Source organism: Petromyzon marinus, chromosome 10 (genome assembly GCF_048934315.1).
Source record: "Petromyzon marinus isolate PM22_M1 ecotype Great Lakes invasive population chromosome 10, UKy_Petmar_22M1.pri1.0, whole genome shotgun sequence".
NCBI lineage: Eukaryota > Metazoa > Chordata > Hyperoartia > Petromyzontiformes > Petromyzontidae > Petromyzon > Petromyzon marinus.
The window spans coordinates 6,483,843-6,498,723 of record NC_133676.1 but is presented as its reverse complement, the minus strand read 5'-3'; the positions used below and the strand labels follow the sequence as shown (position 1 = coordinate 6,498,723).

The 14,881-nt window shown below is 44.4% G+C and overlaps 1 protein-coding gene, 1 long non-coding RNA gene and 1 other non-coding gene across 5 annotated transcripts in view; 2 read left to right on the top strand and 1 right to left on the bottom strand.

The window, feature by feature from the left end:
• Positions 1-690: 690 nt before the first annotated feature.
• MED24 (mediator complex subunit 24) overlaps positions 691-14,881 on the top strand; it is a 16,154-nt gene continuing 1,963 nt past the window's right edge. Inside the window, exons 1-24 of one of the 3 annotated variants that reach the window (XM_076066083.1) lie at positions 691-776; positions 2,310-2,439; positions 2,876-2,958; positions 3,135-3,173; positions 3,506-3,579; positions 3,679-3,932; positions 4,259-4,373; positions 4,904-5,054; positions 5,302-5,415; positions 6,262-6,309; positions 6,426-6,508; positions 6,630-6,716; positions 6,850-6,961; positions 7,195-7,337; positions 7,551-7,588; positions 7,858-7,940; positions 8,057-8,232; positions 8,353-8,452; positions 8,854-9,029; positions 9,470-9,746; positions 10,356-10,537; positions 13,656-13,749; positions 13,997-14,101; positions 14,238-14,313. In XM_076066083.1, coding sequence (XP_075922198.1) covers positions 768-776; positions 2,310-2,439; positions 2,876-2,958; positions 3,135-3,173; positions 3,506-3,579; positions 3,679-3,932; positions 4,259-4,373; positions 4,904-5,054; positions 5,302-5,415; positions 6,262-6,309; positions 6,426-6,508; positions 6,630-6,716; positions 6,850-6,961; positions 7,195-7,337; positions 7,551-7,588; positions 7,858-7,940; positions 8,057-8,232; positions 8,353-8,452; positions 8,854-9,029; positions 9,470-9,746; positions 10,356-10,537; positions 13,656-13,749; positions 13,997-14,101; positions 14,238-14,313 — 2,749 coding nt within the window. In that variant the 5' untranslated portion in view covers positions 691-767. Of the gene's footprint in view, positions 1,058-2,309; positions 2,440-2,875; positions 2,959-3,134; positions 3,174-3,505; positions 3,580-3,678; positions 3,933-4,258; positions 4,374-4,903; positions 5,055-5,301; positions 5,416-6,261; positions 6,310-6,425; positions 6,509-6,629; positions 6,717-6,849; positions 6,962-7,194; positions 7,339-7,542; positions 7,589-7,857; positions 7,941-8,056; positions 8,233-8,352; positions 8,453-8,853; positions 9,030-9,469; positions 9,747-10,355; positions 10,538-13,655; positions 13,750-13,996; positions 14,102-14,237; positions 14,314-14,881 lie in introns of all 3 variants that reach the window. The other 2 variants (XM_076066081.1, XM_076066082.1) reach the window with 2 other exon arrangements.
• LOC116941160 (small nucleolar RNA SNORD124) lies at positions 7,643-7,746 on the top strand. Its single transcript, XR_004402648.2, has one exon. It is a non-coding gene; the product is annotated as a small nucleolar RNA SNORD124 (small nucleolar RNA).
• Positions 14,012-14,361, bottom strand: LOC142924217 (uncharacterized). Its single transcript, XR_012941395.1, has 2 exons — positions 14,238-14,361; positions 14,012-14,101 (listed from the first exon to the last, which is right to left on the bottom strand). It is a non-coding gene; the product is annotated as an uncharacterized LOC142924217 (long non-coding RNA).

Genomic DNA, 14,881 nt, shown 5'->3' with positions numbered 1-14,881 from the left:
CGCGAGACAAACGAAGCAGCGCGTCCTATCCAGTGGGTCGCGCAATCAGCGGCAGCACTCGCAGTGTTTGACCTAATTGTATTGCTTGGACATGCTACAGCTGCCCCTCCACATACAAAAATACAGTTTTTTGGAGGGGGGGCGCTGGGGGTGTGGGAGGGGACTGGGGGTTACGGGGGGATAGGGGACTGGGGGTGTGGGGGGCTGGGCGTTTTGGGGTTGTGGGGGGTGTAGGGGGGCTGGGGGTGTTGGGGGTTGTGGTGGGGGAGGGCTGGGGGTGTGTGGGGGGTTGTGGTGGGGGAGGGCTGGGGGGTTGTGGTGGGGGTGTGTGGGGGGGACTGGGGGTGTGGGGGGGTTGTGGTGGGGGAGGGCTGGGGGTGTGGGGGGTTGTGTGGGGGTGTGTGGGGGGGACTGGGTGTGTGGGGGGTTGTGGTGGGGGAGGTGTGGGGGGTTGTGTGGGGGGACTGGGGGTGTGGGGGGTTGTGGTGGGGGAGGTGTGGGGGGTTGTGTGGGGGGACTGGGGGTGTGGGGGGTTGTGGTGGGGGTGTGTGGGGGGGACTGGGGGTGTGGGGGGTTGTGGTGGGGGAGGGCTGGGTGTGTGTGGGGGGTTGTGGTGGGGGTGTGTGGGGGGACTGGGGGTGTGTGGTGGGGGTGTGTGTGTGGGGGGTTGTGGTGGGGGTGTGTGTGTGGGGGGTATCCGAAGCACTCTGCACCGCACGTTGCCCCTTTAAAGACACCGGGACGCTGTCGCCATCTTCCTGCGGGCCATGTGCAAGGTGCAGGGAGCGGTCGCCTCGGCCCCGGCGCGTTTACCTCCGCTGCCTCGCTCTCGCCTATCGCTCTCGTCAGCACTTCTCTCGCTCGTTGAAGCGAGCGCGAGCAGTCCGACAACCGTATCGTGTTTGTTTTTTATGATTTCGAGTGTGACTTAAAGAGACATCCGCCATCCTCCTCCTCCCCCCTCGGGACCACGGCCGGACCGGCTAGCCCCAGCCCCGATCCCGCCGGCTTAGGCGCATCGGTTCGGGCGGCGAGGCTAGGAAAGCCGTAGGCTTCGGTGGGTTCTACACTTTACAGACACAGTTTGCGTTTACTTCGTCATTGGAATCATCAACCGTGATCAGTCCACTGCTAGATGAAGCCCTCGCTCCCGGTTGTCCATCGCCAACCCTCACTGTCCTGCGATGTTAACAAGGATCCACTTTGCAAATGATTTGGTGGTGTCGCTCCATCTTCGCTGTTGAATGCCCGCAACATATGAGCACCGTACCGTGCTTAATTGTGGAAGTCCTTTTTTTGTTTAAATATATGTGGTATTAGAATTGTAATGGTGTCCGATTCGCACACGTATGTTGTGTTTTGACTTCGGAAAGATTTGTGGACTCGGAACGTTTAATTGTAGGTGGCTTTGGGTGAAGTGTGAACAGACGCAAAGTTTCACCGTTAATTTGTGAACAGGTCTGCAAATAAATATTGTTGTAGTGAGGACATTTGAAGGCCCCTTAATGCAATCTAACTACGTGCATGGAGTTGTTTTTTAACGTTAATACTGCCGTGCATTTATCCATAAAATCGTGAGTTTTGAGACTTGTTCGGAGTGCCCTGCCAGCTGGTGTCAATGTTTCTTGTCGTCTCTCAAATGTGTGGCCAATTCCATTGTTATAAGAGCGACTTTGTTGCCGTGTGTTAAAGCCACGCAATTAATAACCAGGGGGGAACTTGTGGTGTGAGAGTCAGCTTTCCTGGTATCTTGACTGGGGTTGGGTTAGGTTTGCAGGACAGCCTACAACTGAAGCGTATGGCCCTGAACCACGTATTAAACGACTTACCAGTATTAAAGCGCAGCTGAACACATTGAGATACAAAACATATAAATATAAGTACATTTGCTTTTTCATGTATAACCAAGTTAACAGTTGAGCAGTGGCGGGTTGGTTTCCACACTGTATTCGGAACTCAGTCACCTGGATTTGATTTCCGGCCAGAGCTAATATCAGTGGCGAGTGATATCTGAACTGATTCTGGACCCCACCTTCGTGAACCTACACTGACCAGCGTGCTGAAGTATGGTAAAACAATCCCCCCCCCCCCACACTCAAACAGTGTGGAGATGCCTTCATGCAGTTGTGGGTTAGAAAAGGACTGTGCAAGAAGGCATTACGATTTAATCGTCTCGCTTTAAGGGGATACCTGAAATAGAAAAATGTAGAATGAAAACATGCCGACATTCGTTTGTATGTATGTATGTTGATCTTATTTTAGTACCGCACGCTGCTCACCGTGCTAATCGAAGGTTTAATCTGTTCCAGATGAAGGGGGTCAGCCTTAGGCAGGCCATCCTCCAGGCCTGGAGGGAACGCTGGCCTGACTATCAGTGGGCCATCAACCTCAAGAAGCTGTTCCCCAGGACCACTTCCTGGGATGTGCAGGGCTTGGCGGGTACGATTTGCTTGAGAGGTCGTTTATAACTTTTAGGGTCATGTGCATACCATGCAGTGTTAAATGCATTTGACAATACCAGAGATGGTCATGAAAACTGTAATTCGTGATTCATAATAAACGTTTTTTCGGTTAGATTGCGTTATTTATAAATGTGTCGTAACCCTCCGCCACCCGACACGTCCAATCAGCAAAAAAGTGTCACGTTGACAAAAGGCAAATAGTTCACTACTTTAGCCCACCAGTGTGTTGAGTGAATCCACAACATTAACAGTTTTTTAGTATGATGTTTTGCTGGTCATTACATCCAGCATCATCGGGCAATTCGCCAAAAACGTTTATTATGAATAATATTGGTCACGAAAGCCTACGTGTTCAACTTGTAATTCATGATGTTGGTGATTTATTTGGATAATCGGTTACATTTTTTTCTTAGATCATCTTTTGGAGCAGGCTATGGTTGGCCCAGCTCCGAATGCGCTTATTTTCTCATATCTAAAGTATGCCATCAACTCACAGGTACCTTCCTTTACCTACAATTTGATGTATTTATACTCATCGTGTATTTCTGGCACCATCTGCATAAATAATGAATATACAACAGTGAATGCAATTTTGCGTAATACATTTCCTGAAATTGAAATAATTCTGTTCCACATAGTAATTGTCAAATTTTAAATCTTTATTGCCTCTAGATGGTGTCATATTCAAGCATTCTTCTTGCCATCACAAAGGTAAAACTGATGTTTAATTTTGTATTGATAATTTGCTATTACATATACTCGCATATTTTGGACCATTAATATCAAATGTTACGTCATTGTGACCTTTTAAAAACTTTATTTGGTGTCACCCATGTCACTTGCAAATTAGACTGATCCTTGTCTCTTGAGTTCATATCTAGTTAACAAAATTAGCTGAAACTGTAGTCACTTTAAAAGAACATTATTTTACGATCTGAAATGTTATAGGAATTATTTAAATATTGTTGTTGCAGGAAATATGTTCGGTTTTAATTGATTTAGGGGCATATTTGGTAATAAAACAATGTTTGTTTTTATTTAAGTTTGAAGACACTTCAAAGGAGCTCTGCATGAAGACCCTGCTGGATCTCATTAACAACATTTGCCCAAAATTGAGGTGAGTAATCCATAATAATCGCCTACTATGTAAAAAAAAACAATTCCCTGTTTACTGATAGGTCTGTAGCTCATATTGATGTATTCTCTTCATGCACAGCTGTCATGGAAAGGCAGAGGAGTGCATGGGTCTGTGCCGTGCCCTGCTCAGCTGCCTACTGTGGCTGCTGCAGTGTCTGTCGCACTGCTTGGAGAGGCTCAGAGCCAACGCCGCCAACGCCGCCAATCCCGGTGGTGCCAGTTCGAGCGCCGGCGTCGACAATCTGCTGGGCCCCATCGCCGGGGCACTGGAAAAGCTGCTGGGCACCACAAAGAACCGTGCACTTCTGCACATCGCACGTCTAGAGGAGCAGAGTATGGGCACGCCACCTTATATTCAAATCAGTGGGCACATTGATGCATGTTTAAGCCACAATGACAATTTGTTTAACTATACTTGAGAATTTAAATGGCTGACAATTTCAATATATTACATCCCCAGCACCTTTTATGAATATCTTTGCCAAGGTTTTTTACAAATATATTTTCGTTTTCAAATTCTGTATTTTTAAGTGTGCTTGTTACTATCAGGTCGTCTGTGCAAGTGTTGCCAATGCAAAGTGTTGTTACACTATCATAGCCTGTGGATGTAGCCAATGTGGTTGTACAGGCCCTTGATTGTTGGTGTGATTGGCACGCAGGCATCTGGTCGGTGGTGGAGCAGACCGCGTGGAAGGTTCCCGAGTGCTTGATTGGCGTGAACATCCAGGATGAAGTCCGTACCCACCTGGAGGACAGCATCCTCATAATAAAAGGGTAAAACTAGGGTGTAGCAGACAATCCAGAATATTGGAATAAACTATTTAAGGCAAATGAAGATAGCTTGCCTGTTCCTGACTACCCCGATTTTTATTTTAGAATTACATCATGCCAGTATTAGTTTCCTACATGACGTTGCTTACTTATGACCATATCACCTGGAATGATCTGATCTCGTCAGATTCCGAAAGCCGGGATAGTGCTTGGATGGGTGACCACTTTGCATGCTGGGTTGTCATGGATCTATAGGGCTGAGATGCATAGGTTTTTGAGGACAGTGCAGCAAAATGCACTGTCGCACTACTTGCATATTTTCCGCCTTCACCAAATCGCACTCAGCAGCGTGTTAGAGTATGGTCAAACAATCCCCATGGCTGGCATGGCATGGAGAGGCCCTCATACAGTAGTGGATTAACAACAGGTTGTGATTCTTAAAAAAAAGCACCATTACCTTTGCTGGTTATTACATTCTCAGATACATTTTACCTGGGTGCATTCGTGACTGATCGTGTTTATTGCTTTTGCAGAATTCCTTCGCTGTTGACCATACACGAAGAGCACTCCTACAAAACAGAATACCCCACGGTCCACGCTCTGGTCACACTAGAGGGAACCATGAACCTCACTGCTGACGGCCAACCTCTCATGGAGCACTTACTGCTTGTCAAGAAGATGCAGGTACCAATTGACGCTGTATTATACATTCGAGTTGACTTCAATTGTACTTATTTCGCACCGTACGTAGCTAACCGTGCTAATCGGTGTGAGATGTGTTGTGAATTTCTGATGTTTTACAACATGCTGCACCAGCTGCCTTCCACACCAAAGCATTGAAGCATTGCTTGTTAGCTCATCAGTGCGTCGTTCTGCGTGACTTGTCCGCTGTTATCCTTGCTGACTGTGTTTACTCTTTGCTCTATGCCAGCGGATACCCATGCAGTACCTTTTGCTGGAGGTATGGAAGGCCTGCATGGTGGGGCTCATAGAGGCTCAGGAGGGAATCGAGGAGCTAAAGTGGACGGCATTCACCTTCCTCAAGGTTTCATTGTTTACTAAACGTTTTCTGGATTTGGATTTGAATCTGGATCCAGACTGATGTGCAAGTTAACATAGGCCTCATTGGTTAACTCGCCATCAATTGAAACTACGTTTTGAAAAAACAGAAACTATATCATTAAAAGAGTGAAAATGCTAAAATATGCTTTTATGTCTTTAGGTACGGGGTGCACTGAATATTTCCTATTCTGTCAAATATTTTGTTTAGATATTCTGCCAATCCAATTGAAAGCCAAATAGTATATATTTTTTCAAAATGTGTATATATATAATAAAATGGCTGGTCTTTGTTTCCCTGTCTTTCTCCCTATCATTTTTTGTCTCGGTCTCTCTTCGTTTATGTCTGTGCCTCTAGTATCTCCTTGTCCCTCACACCCTGTCTCTACGTCTGTCTCTTATCTCTCCCTCACTGTGATCGGAGTTGTTGCATAGTAGCTACTATTCCTTTGTATGTTCCTATCCTCCCTTCCCACCCCACCCACACTGCAGGCCTTGGTGGTCAAGTGACTGCAAAAATAATTTTCGGCGTTTTTTTCCGAATATACAAATAAAACTGTCGGTATTTGACCAAATTTGAAGGCAAATAGACATTAGGTGCATCCCTGCCTTTGAGTGTGCAAATTAGTTTTTGTCATGCACATTTAAAACTTACTTAATAATGATATTGGCCATGTTCTGTCCACCGCTGGATGAAGTCCTCCCCATGTAATCACCATCCCTCATGGTCCAGTGATGCCGCATTCCATCTCACTCCTGTGCATGCGTTAATCCCATCACTCCATCTCTGATGATTTAATGTCAAATTATTACGTGTTATTTTTATTTCCAGATTCCACAAGTGCTGCTTAAATTAAAGAAATGCTATAATGGAGAAAAGGTAATCGTGTGATTGTGAAACCCACATTCCAACATTAATTTTGTATCTTTTTAAATTCCTCTGGTGTGTGAAAAGATAGCAGTGACGGATATTAAGATGCTGACTTTTATCCACAGGATTTTTGCGAGGAACTCAACCTTGCCTTTGAGCATTTGGTGAAACTAACCCCACTGCTGGACAAAGCAGACCACAGATGCAAGTATGTACTTCACAGAATCCCTCATTGTAACAAAACCATGAAGAAATGATTCAATGACTTGCATCGTATTTTCTAATTGTCCCCATTGCGTGTACCTTATTTATCCTTGTATGTACTTCAGCTGTGACTGCCTGCAGCTGATACTGCAAGAGTGCAACAAACTGGAACTCCTTTCTGACATTCACATGAAGAAATTGATTGGAGTCAGGTACATGAATATAAAACAAATTATAAATTAAGCAATACTTATTTAAAATGTATTACATCGTAAAATATTTTTTTACACAGGGAGAAAACAAGGTAACGTGTGTGTAAGCATAGGATGGAATTTGTGTGTACAGAACTACAGATCGTGAACAAGTACCTCAGTCCAAATCTCCGGAGAACTCCAACGTGCAGCCCAACCCAGGACTCATCCTCCGAGCTGAGCCCACCGTCACCAACATCCTTAAAGTGAGAACGAGCGGTTTTCCTGGAGCCACAGACCATCACTATTCTACGCGTTGCTTAATTTCACCTCTTATATAAACCTTTGTCATGCTTTTAAATATTCCATCTAATGTAACACATTTTTATTTTATCCCACCACAATTCTTCCGAATAAATTGTATCTTGGTTCAGCAATATAACAGCTTTATCACAATTACACGTGTTTGTAAATAGGTGTCACGTACCTTCTTTCACAGACCATGGACGCAGACCACTCCAAGTCTCCTGAAGGCCTGCTGGGAGTGCTGGGTCACATGCTGTCAGGCAAGAGCCTAGACCTGCTGCTGGCCGCAGCTGCTGCCACTGGCAAGCTCAAGTCATTTGCACGCAAGTTTATCAAGTATGGCACTTATCTGCACAGAAACGGCTCGCTCTAGTAAATAGTTTTTTCATTATTGCCTTTTCACTGTCGTGCACCTAGTTTGGTGTGTTTTATGTTCATATGTTTGACTTTACACCCGGAATTGAAACGACGATCCCCAAAGGACTGGTTTGACATTTATACCATGGCTTATTTGTATTTTTGTTTTCTTCCGCACTTTTGGCTGCATAGGCTGAACGAGTTTGCCAAGCATATGAGTGGAGAAGGAAGTAAGTTCAGACGTCATCATATGTACCAACATACGTGTTGAAGTATGCACCCGTGAATATTCTGGAATAATGATGCACAAAATAAACTCCAAGACAAGGATACTGAGGCTAATCTGCTAATGAAAATGTCCCGGTATATCTGAATTCCAAAATATAATGTACGGTATACTCGTGCTCTACTAAATGAAGCATATTATTTATGTTTTATATATTAAGTTGCGTACGTGTGGCTAATTTGCTAATTGTAAGCTGTTGTTTGCCTTTCAAAGCCAAGGCCTCCCAGGTCCGAGCGTTACTCTTCGACATCTCGTTCCTGATGCTGTGCCATGTTACTCAGATCTATGGCTCAGAGGTAAGCCAACATATAACAGCCTGGAATACCACAACCTCACACTGTGTATAACAATGCAGCACAAGAAGTCTGGCACTGAATGTGCATACTGAGTGCCGGATGTGGTCACTTTGCAGGTGATCACGTCAGACCCATCGGCGGGAGGTGAGCTAACTTTCTTCGAGTCGTGGATGCAGCTGTGCATGCCGGAAGAAGGCAAGAGCCTGAACCCAGAGCATGGGCTCCGCATTGATCCCAGCAAAGTGGAGGCACTCATCAATCACCTCAACTCTTCGGGCGAGATGAAGCTAGTGTGAGTGCGCTTTATATTAGGGCCGTATTGAAGCGTGGACTGATTGACCTGTATTTAGCCCGACTCCAGGTTAAGTCGGGTTGACTTGATTATTTATTCTGAGTCTGTGTCTTTCGGCAGGCAAGTGAAGTGGCACGAGGTGTGTGCCAGTCTGCCGGGGGTTGTGAATGAGGTCCTGAATGCTTGGGAGCATGGACTGCTCACCATGGAGAATGTCCAGGTATTGCCAATGTCCAGGTATTGCTTTGCTTTGTGTTAAAACGTTATTTATAAGGTTATGTTTACACATTGGCATAATTGTTTACATGTTTGTAATTACAACGTAATAACGTTTACCAAAAATGATTTTGCCATTAATAAGGGCCATTAACTGAAACATCACCTGTTATATTTGTGTGTAGGTTATTTGAGCACCACAGCTAATTTTATATCAAGATCGTTTTTTGTTTTACTAATGTACCAAATAAGAAATGTTCACATTGCTGTTTTGTTTTGCTTAAAGCTATCATACCTGTGTTTTTTTTCAGTTGTTGTGGTCGTATTACCACTGGAAATACAAATTATGGTTCTCTATTCTCGATCTGGAAGAGGTGGGTTTTTTTTCTGCCTCCCCCACCCCAGAAAATCACTGACAACCTGAAGGGTAAAATGTGCAGCATGGCCGTGTGCTCGGTGGCGTGGCTCGTGACTCACATCCGGCTCCTGGGGCTGGAGGAGCGGGAGAAGCCACTGCAGCTCATCCAGCTGCTGGTGTCGCCCATCCAGGGAGAGAGCACCCTGCAGTTCTATTCGGAGAGGTGAGACGCGCACACCTACAGCAACACTAGACGCTGCTCGCCACTCACTCAGTGGCAGTGGCATCACTATGACATCTTGTGCCAGACTCGGTGCACTCTGTGGCCACGTGAAGTGCCAAAGGATCGCTAGCAAGAGGTCACAGGACAGAACGAGGTCTGTTATGAGGTTAACTGCTTGAGATGGTGGCAGATGTACTATCTGCACTTCCCACTGTGCTACCTTGTCGTGCTTCAACTGACTGGTGCTGTGCTCATTATCCAGAGTGTCATTCCTTCGTTTTTCCCTCCGTTTGCTACCACTTAGTAGTAAACTATTTAACAACTATTGCACTAACATCAGCTGTTTCGGTCGTTTTAAGGTTTGGAATTGTTCACGTGTCTGCCTAGCGTCAGCTAAAGCTGCTCCGCCGCCCCACCTCTACCCTCCCTCGTGCCCGCAGGGTGATCATCATGAGCTCCATCCTGGAGAGGATGTGCGCCGACGTGCTGCAGCAGACCGGCATGACGGTGCGCTTCCCCGGCGGGGCCCCCAGCGAAGGATCTCCGGCACCGGTGACGCGGGAACTGCTACCCGGGGCGCGGCCCGTTCGCGAGCTGCTCTCTTCCACGTTCTCGGCCTCCATGGCGCGGGGGCTGCTGCACACGCGCGCCCTGCACGCGCTGGAGGCCAGCCTGCACATGGGCGGCCTGCACTGGTTCACCAACAACCTTGTCAAGGTGGGAGCCCAACGGGGTGCCGCCTTTGGGAATGTGTTTTTCTTTTGTCTTGTTTTAGTTGTGCTTTAAAGAATGTGAAATATTCTCAAGGTCAGGGGTTGTATTTACATGACATTGATGTTTCTGTCCATCACACATTGTTGACAGTAATCACCGCACAATTTCAGATTAATATGATTAAAACTAGTGCAAATAAAACTATGATGTTACTGAAGGCCTGCCAATGTAGATCCAAAGATGCCTGTATTTTTTTTAAAGTTATTAAAAATGTTTTAATCTGCATGTATCGGCCCACTGTTGAGCAGAGGTCTCACAAAACGTTTCCCACTCATTGCTGCCAAACTGTTCTTTCCAACCATTCCCTCCAGTATACTTGTCAATGTTGTCTCGCCATTTATATTTCTGGAATCCTGTTCCTTTTCCAATATTGTAGTGTCCAGTCTGTTGTGGATATCGTCCAACAGTCATAAGTTACTCTTTACACTTGGCTTTCCCATTTCCATTTGAGTATTCTCGCTGTAATAAATGCATCAATTACATAATTATTTTAAAATATTAAGGCTTGCTAATTGGGGCACACAACTCACCGTGGCCTCTCACAATGCACAGGAACTGCTGCAGGAGACTCGCAAGGAGAGTGCGGAGACAGCGGTTGAGCTCCTGTACAGCATCTTCTCACTGGACATGCACCAGCTAACGCTCTCGCTCCTTGGCCATGTTCTGCCACCCCTGCTCACCAGCCCCGCCAAGTGGCCATTGCTCACTGACCCGCCAGGCCGGGCTCTTGCCAGGTTTGCCTGCTTGCAGACGTCCACAACACTCATACCATAACCACTCATTTGTCCACTTGTTTTGCTGCCACTTAACAATTGTCATTCATGTTCGAAATATGTAATTTTTTTGCCATAAAATACTTCACTTCCTCAAGTGTATGAAGGTTAAATTTTGATTTAAAGCTTTCGTGACTGCAGTAATTCATATTCTTAGCTTTTTCGGTAAAGTCACGTTGAAGAGAAACAACAAAATATATATAAAACAATAAAAAATTCTCACGACGTTTCGACCATAACTCAAACGGTCATCATCAGGTGTGTCGGTTTGCATAAATTTATTTTGAAAACGGCATATTTATTTATTTATTTATATATAAATAACGTTTGCGTCACGCGCAACGATTGGCTGTTTGCCAGGACTAGTCCATCTATTTTTTGAAAAGAGGAGGGGGGAGATGAAATTTGTTTTTATGTATGCTGTCTGAAAGCCACTGTAAGCGTGAACAATCAATCAAGAACTGAAATGATTTATCAAATCTTTCCAATGATTGCTAAGATAGAATCCATCTTCTCGGTTGAAATTGTCTCTGTGTTTGTATATGTGGATAGCCTCATGAACGAATCTCTCATGGAAGCCAGATGGCTTACAAAGAACCTCCGTCTTGGAAAAGTCAATGGCATGTGAGCCTACTGAATTAGAACAATGATCTAACATTTTCATGGAGAAATTTGAGACTGACGCCATCCAGACTGCCACTCTGCGCCCAACCTTATGGAAGAGGTACGTGGATGACACTTTTGTCATCTGGCCACATGGCCGGCCTGCTCTAGACCAATTCTTCGACCTCATCAATTCCATACACCCAGCCATCAGATTTACCATGGAAGTCGAAATAGATGGCAAGATACCTTTTTTGGATGTCCTAATTAAAAAGAGACCTCAGTTTAATCACTGCACCTGATGAGTTAAGTGATGACGTCACTCTTCTGCTCTATATAAAACCGGGAGCAAGCGAGGGCTTTACCATTCTGGCGAATTGCCCGATGATGCTGGAAGTATTTACCAGCGAAACGTCGTACTCAAACTGTAAATGTGGATTAACTCTTCAACACACCGGTGGGCTGAAGTAGTGAATTATTTGTCTTTTGTCAACGTGACACTTATCTTTGCTGATTGGCCGTGTCGGGTGGTGGAGGGTTACGACACATTTATAAATAAACGCGATCTAACCCAAAAACCTTTATTATGAATAAAAAGAGACCTGATGGTTCAATGAGCCACTCTGTCTACAGGAAAGCTACCCATACGGATGCTTATCTGAAACCGGATTCCCACCACCATCCATCACAGAAGAATTCTCTCATCAAGACTCTGTATCATAGAGCCCAATGCATATCCGACCAGGAACACATAAGCAGTGAACTCAAGCACGTACACCAAGCTCTTAGGGCTAATGGTTACTCCGACTATACAATCCGCAAAGCTATCACTCAAACCATGAAGAAGAACCCTCTTGAGGAGCCTTTCAAAACCATCACTTTACCCTACATTGCTGGGATCACAAAAAAGATCTCCAAAATCTTGAATAAACACAAGATCCAGGTCCGTTTCAACACATTACATAAAATCCGTGATCTGGTTCCGTCTGTAAAAGATGTGATTCCGGACATACAATACCCTGGTGTCTACAAACTAAGTTGCCTCTGTGGTAGTAGTTACATTGGAGAAACCAAACGCCATATCTCGGACCGCATTCGTGAACATAAAGCAGACCTTAAACACGGTAGGACCAACACCTCGGCCGTAGCAGATCATTGTTCTAATTCAGTAGGCTCACATGCCATTGACTTTTCCAAGACGGAGGTTCTTTGTAAGCCATCTGGCTTCCATGAGAGATTCGTTCATGAGGCTATCCACATATACAAACACAGAGACAATTTCAACCGAGAAGATGGATTCTATCTTAGTAATCATTGGAAAGATTTGATAAATCATTTCAGTTCTTGATTGATTGTTCACGCTTACAGTGGCTTTCAGACAGCATACATAAAAACAAATTTCGTCTCCCCCCTCCTCTTTTCAAAAAATAGATGGACTAGTCCTGGCAAACAGCCAATCGTTGCGCGTGACGCAAACGTTATTTATATATAAATAAATAAATATGCCGTTTTCAAAATAAATTTATGCAAACCGACACACCTGATGATGACCGTTTGAGTTATGGTCGAAACGTCGTGAGAATTTTTTATTGTTTTATATATATTTTGTTATTTTGTTGTTTCTCTTCAACGTGACTTTACCGAAAAAGCTAAGAATATGTATGAAGGTTGTTGATTTATTGGTCTTTCTGAATTTTTGTTCGTTACAGTGAAACCTTGGATTGCGAGTAACTTGGTCTGCGAGTGTTTTGCAAGACGAGCAAAATTTTTAAATAAATAATAATTTGATAAACTAGCGATGTCTTTCAATACGAGCAGTACGTACAGTATAACGCTTTGTCCGCCGAGCGTCACGTGATCACAACTGAGCCAATGGTTCTTCTCTCTCGCTGCGGGATTGTGGGTAATCATCTCCCATGCTCGGTCTCAGTCGGCGTGCCTCACTCGTATAGTCAACATCCGTGCGAGCGTACAGTATACTGTTTACTACAGTACTATAGTGTTGTGACCACGTGTGTGCATAAAGCATTTTTTTTATTTTGTGTCCAAGTGTAGTGACTGTTCTTTAGTAACTGTACTGCAAGTGAAAGTCGTCCTACACAATAACCCCCCTCCTCCTCCTCTCTCTCGTCTCTCACACCAGCCACGATAAAATGTAATTAATAAATTTGATTACTTTATATTAAATTTAAATAATAAAAATATAAAAAGGTATTTTGTATTAATCATTTTTATATGAATACAGTATTTTTGGGTTGTGGAACAAATCATCTGAGTTTCCATTATTTCTTATGGGGAAATTCGCTTTGATATACGAGTGCTTTGGATTACGAGCACGTTTCCGGAACGAATTATGCTCGCAATCCAAGGTTTCACTTTACCTGTTGGTTAACCAGTGGTCGTTGTTTTGGTGTTCGGTTTAATGGTTGGGAGTGCGGTGAGCATTCAATTAACAGCCTACTGTGTGACTTGGCAGGCTGGCAGTCTGGTGTGCCATAACCTCATACTCCGTGTACAACCGCAGTCAGACGTCTGCTCGCTACAGAAAGAGACCCCGGGAGGACATCGAGGTAAAGTACTGCCCTATATGAGCAGTCTTATACGAAAGTTTTTTTTTTCAATTATTCCACAGTATACTTAACGATTCTTAAAGAGTGGTATTTTAATCCACAAATGGCTGAGTTTTTCTTAATCTGTGCAATTGTACTTGTTAATTTGATACTGTTTGGCTGCGAAGTCCTAGAGTTCAAAGCCACTGCCATAACTATTGCTGGATTAAATAATTTATATGAAGTTGCATTTTGACATTTTCAACAGGATTATGTCAGCCTCTTTCCGTTGGATGACACGCAGCCGTCCAAACTCCTGAGGCTGCTGAGCTCCAATGAGGAAGACCCCAGCATTTTGTCCAGCCCAGGTGACCTACGATGTGCTGCCCTACTATGCACTGCCATTTTTGAGTAAAAAAAATGAGATCAGCTGTATTATATATTTTATTGCAGTAGACTTGTGGTTATCCTCATAGTTGTGCGTGTCTGCATTCTATCCTAAAGGTGACCGATCCATGAGTAGTTCTCTCTCAGCTGCTCAGCTCCACAACATCAACATGAAGGAGCCTCTGAACCGTGTGCTGGGTGAGTGACACCAAAGTGATGCTTAGGGTAAAGCAATAATGGGACAAATTCATCTCGCATCCTTTTGAAATGCTTCAAGTCCAAAAATATTTAAGATTTCCTACTCCGACAACCCTGTGGCCCACAAATGGTACCATTTTCAATTCCATAATGGCTTCCACATATATTATGACATTCTTGAGCGGCCATTATTTATAACGTATGTTTCGTGGAGGTCAACATGTCATCGCAGCCAATGCCATCAGTTCCTTTTGCGAGATTCTATAGTTAAAAATTACCTCCAATGTGTCCTTACAGCATCCAACCATCTGGATTTGAGTTTCAGTGTGTACAGTAAAAGTTAAAATGTTCAGCCTTTTTCTCAATCGATTGGTGGGTGAAGGCCACCCCATGCTGTCTCAGTGATGGGAGTGTGTTGATCTTCACATTGGTTGAATTGGGGGAAACAAGACTGGTTTTTAGATGTCATATGCCACTGATATGAGTCGTGCAAGGGGAACCGAACTTGGGTTGCCGACTCATCGCGCAATGCACCAGCACATTGTGTAGGCTGCATCTGTTATCATTC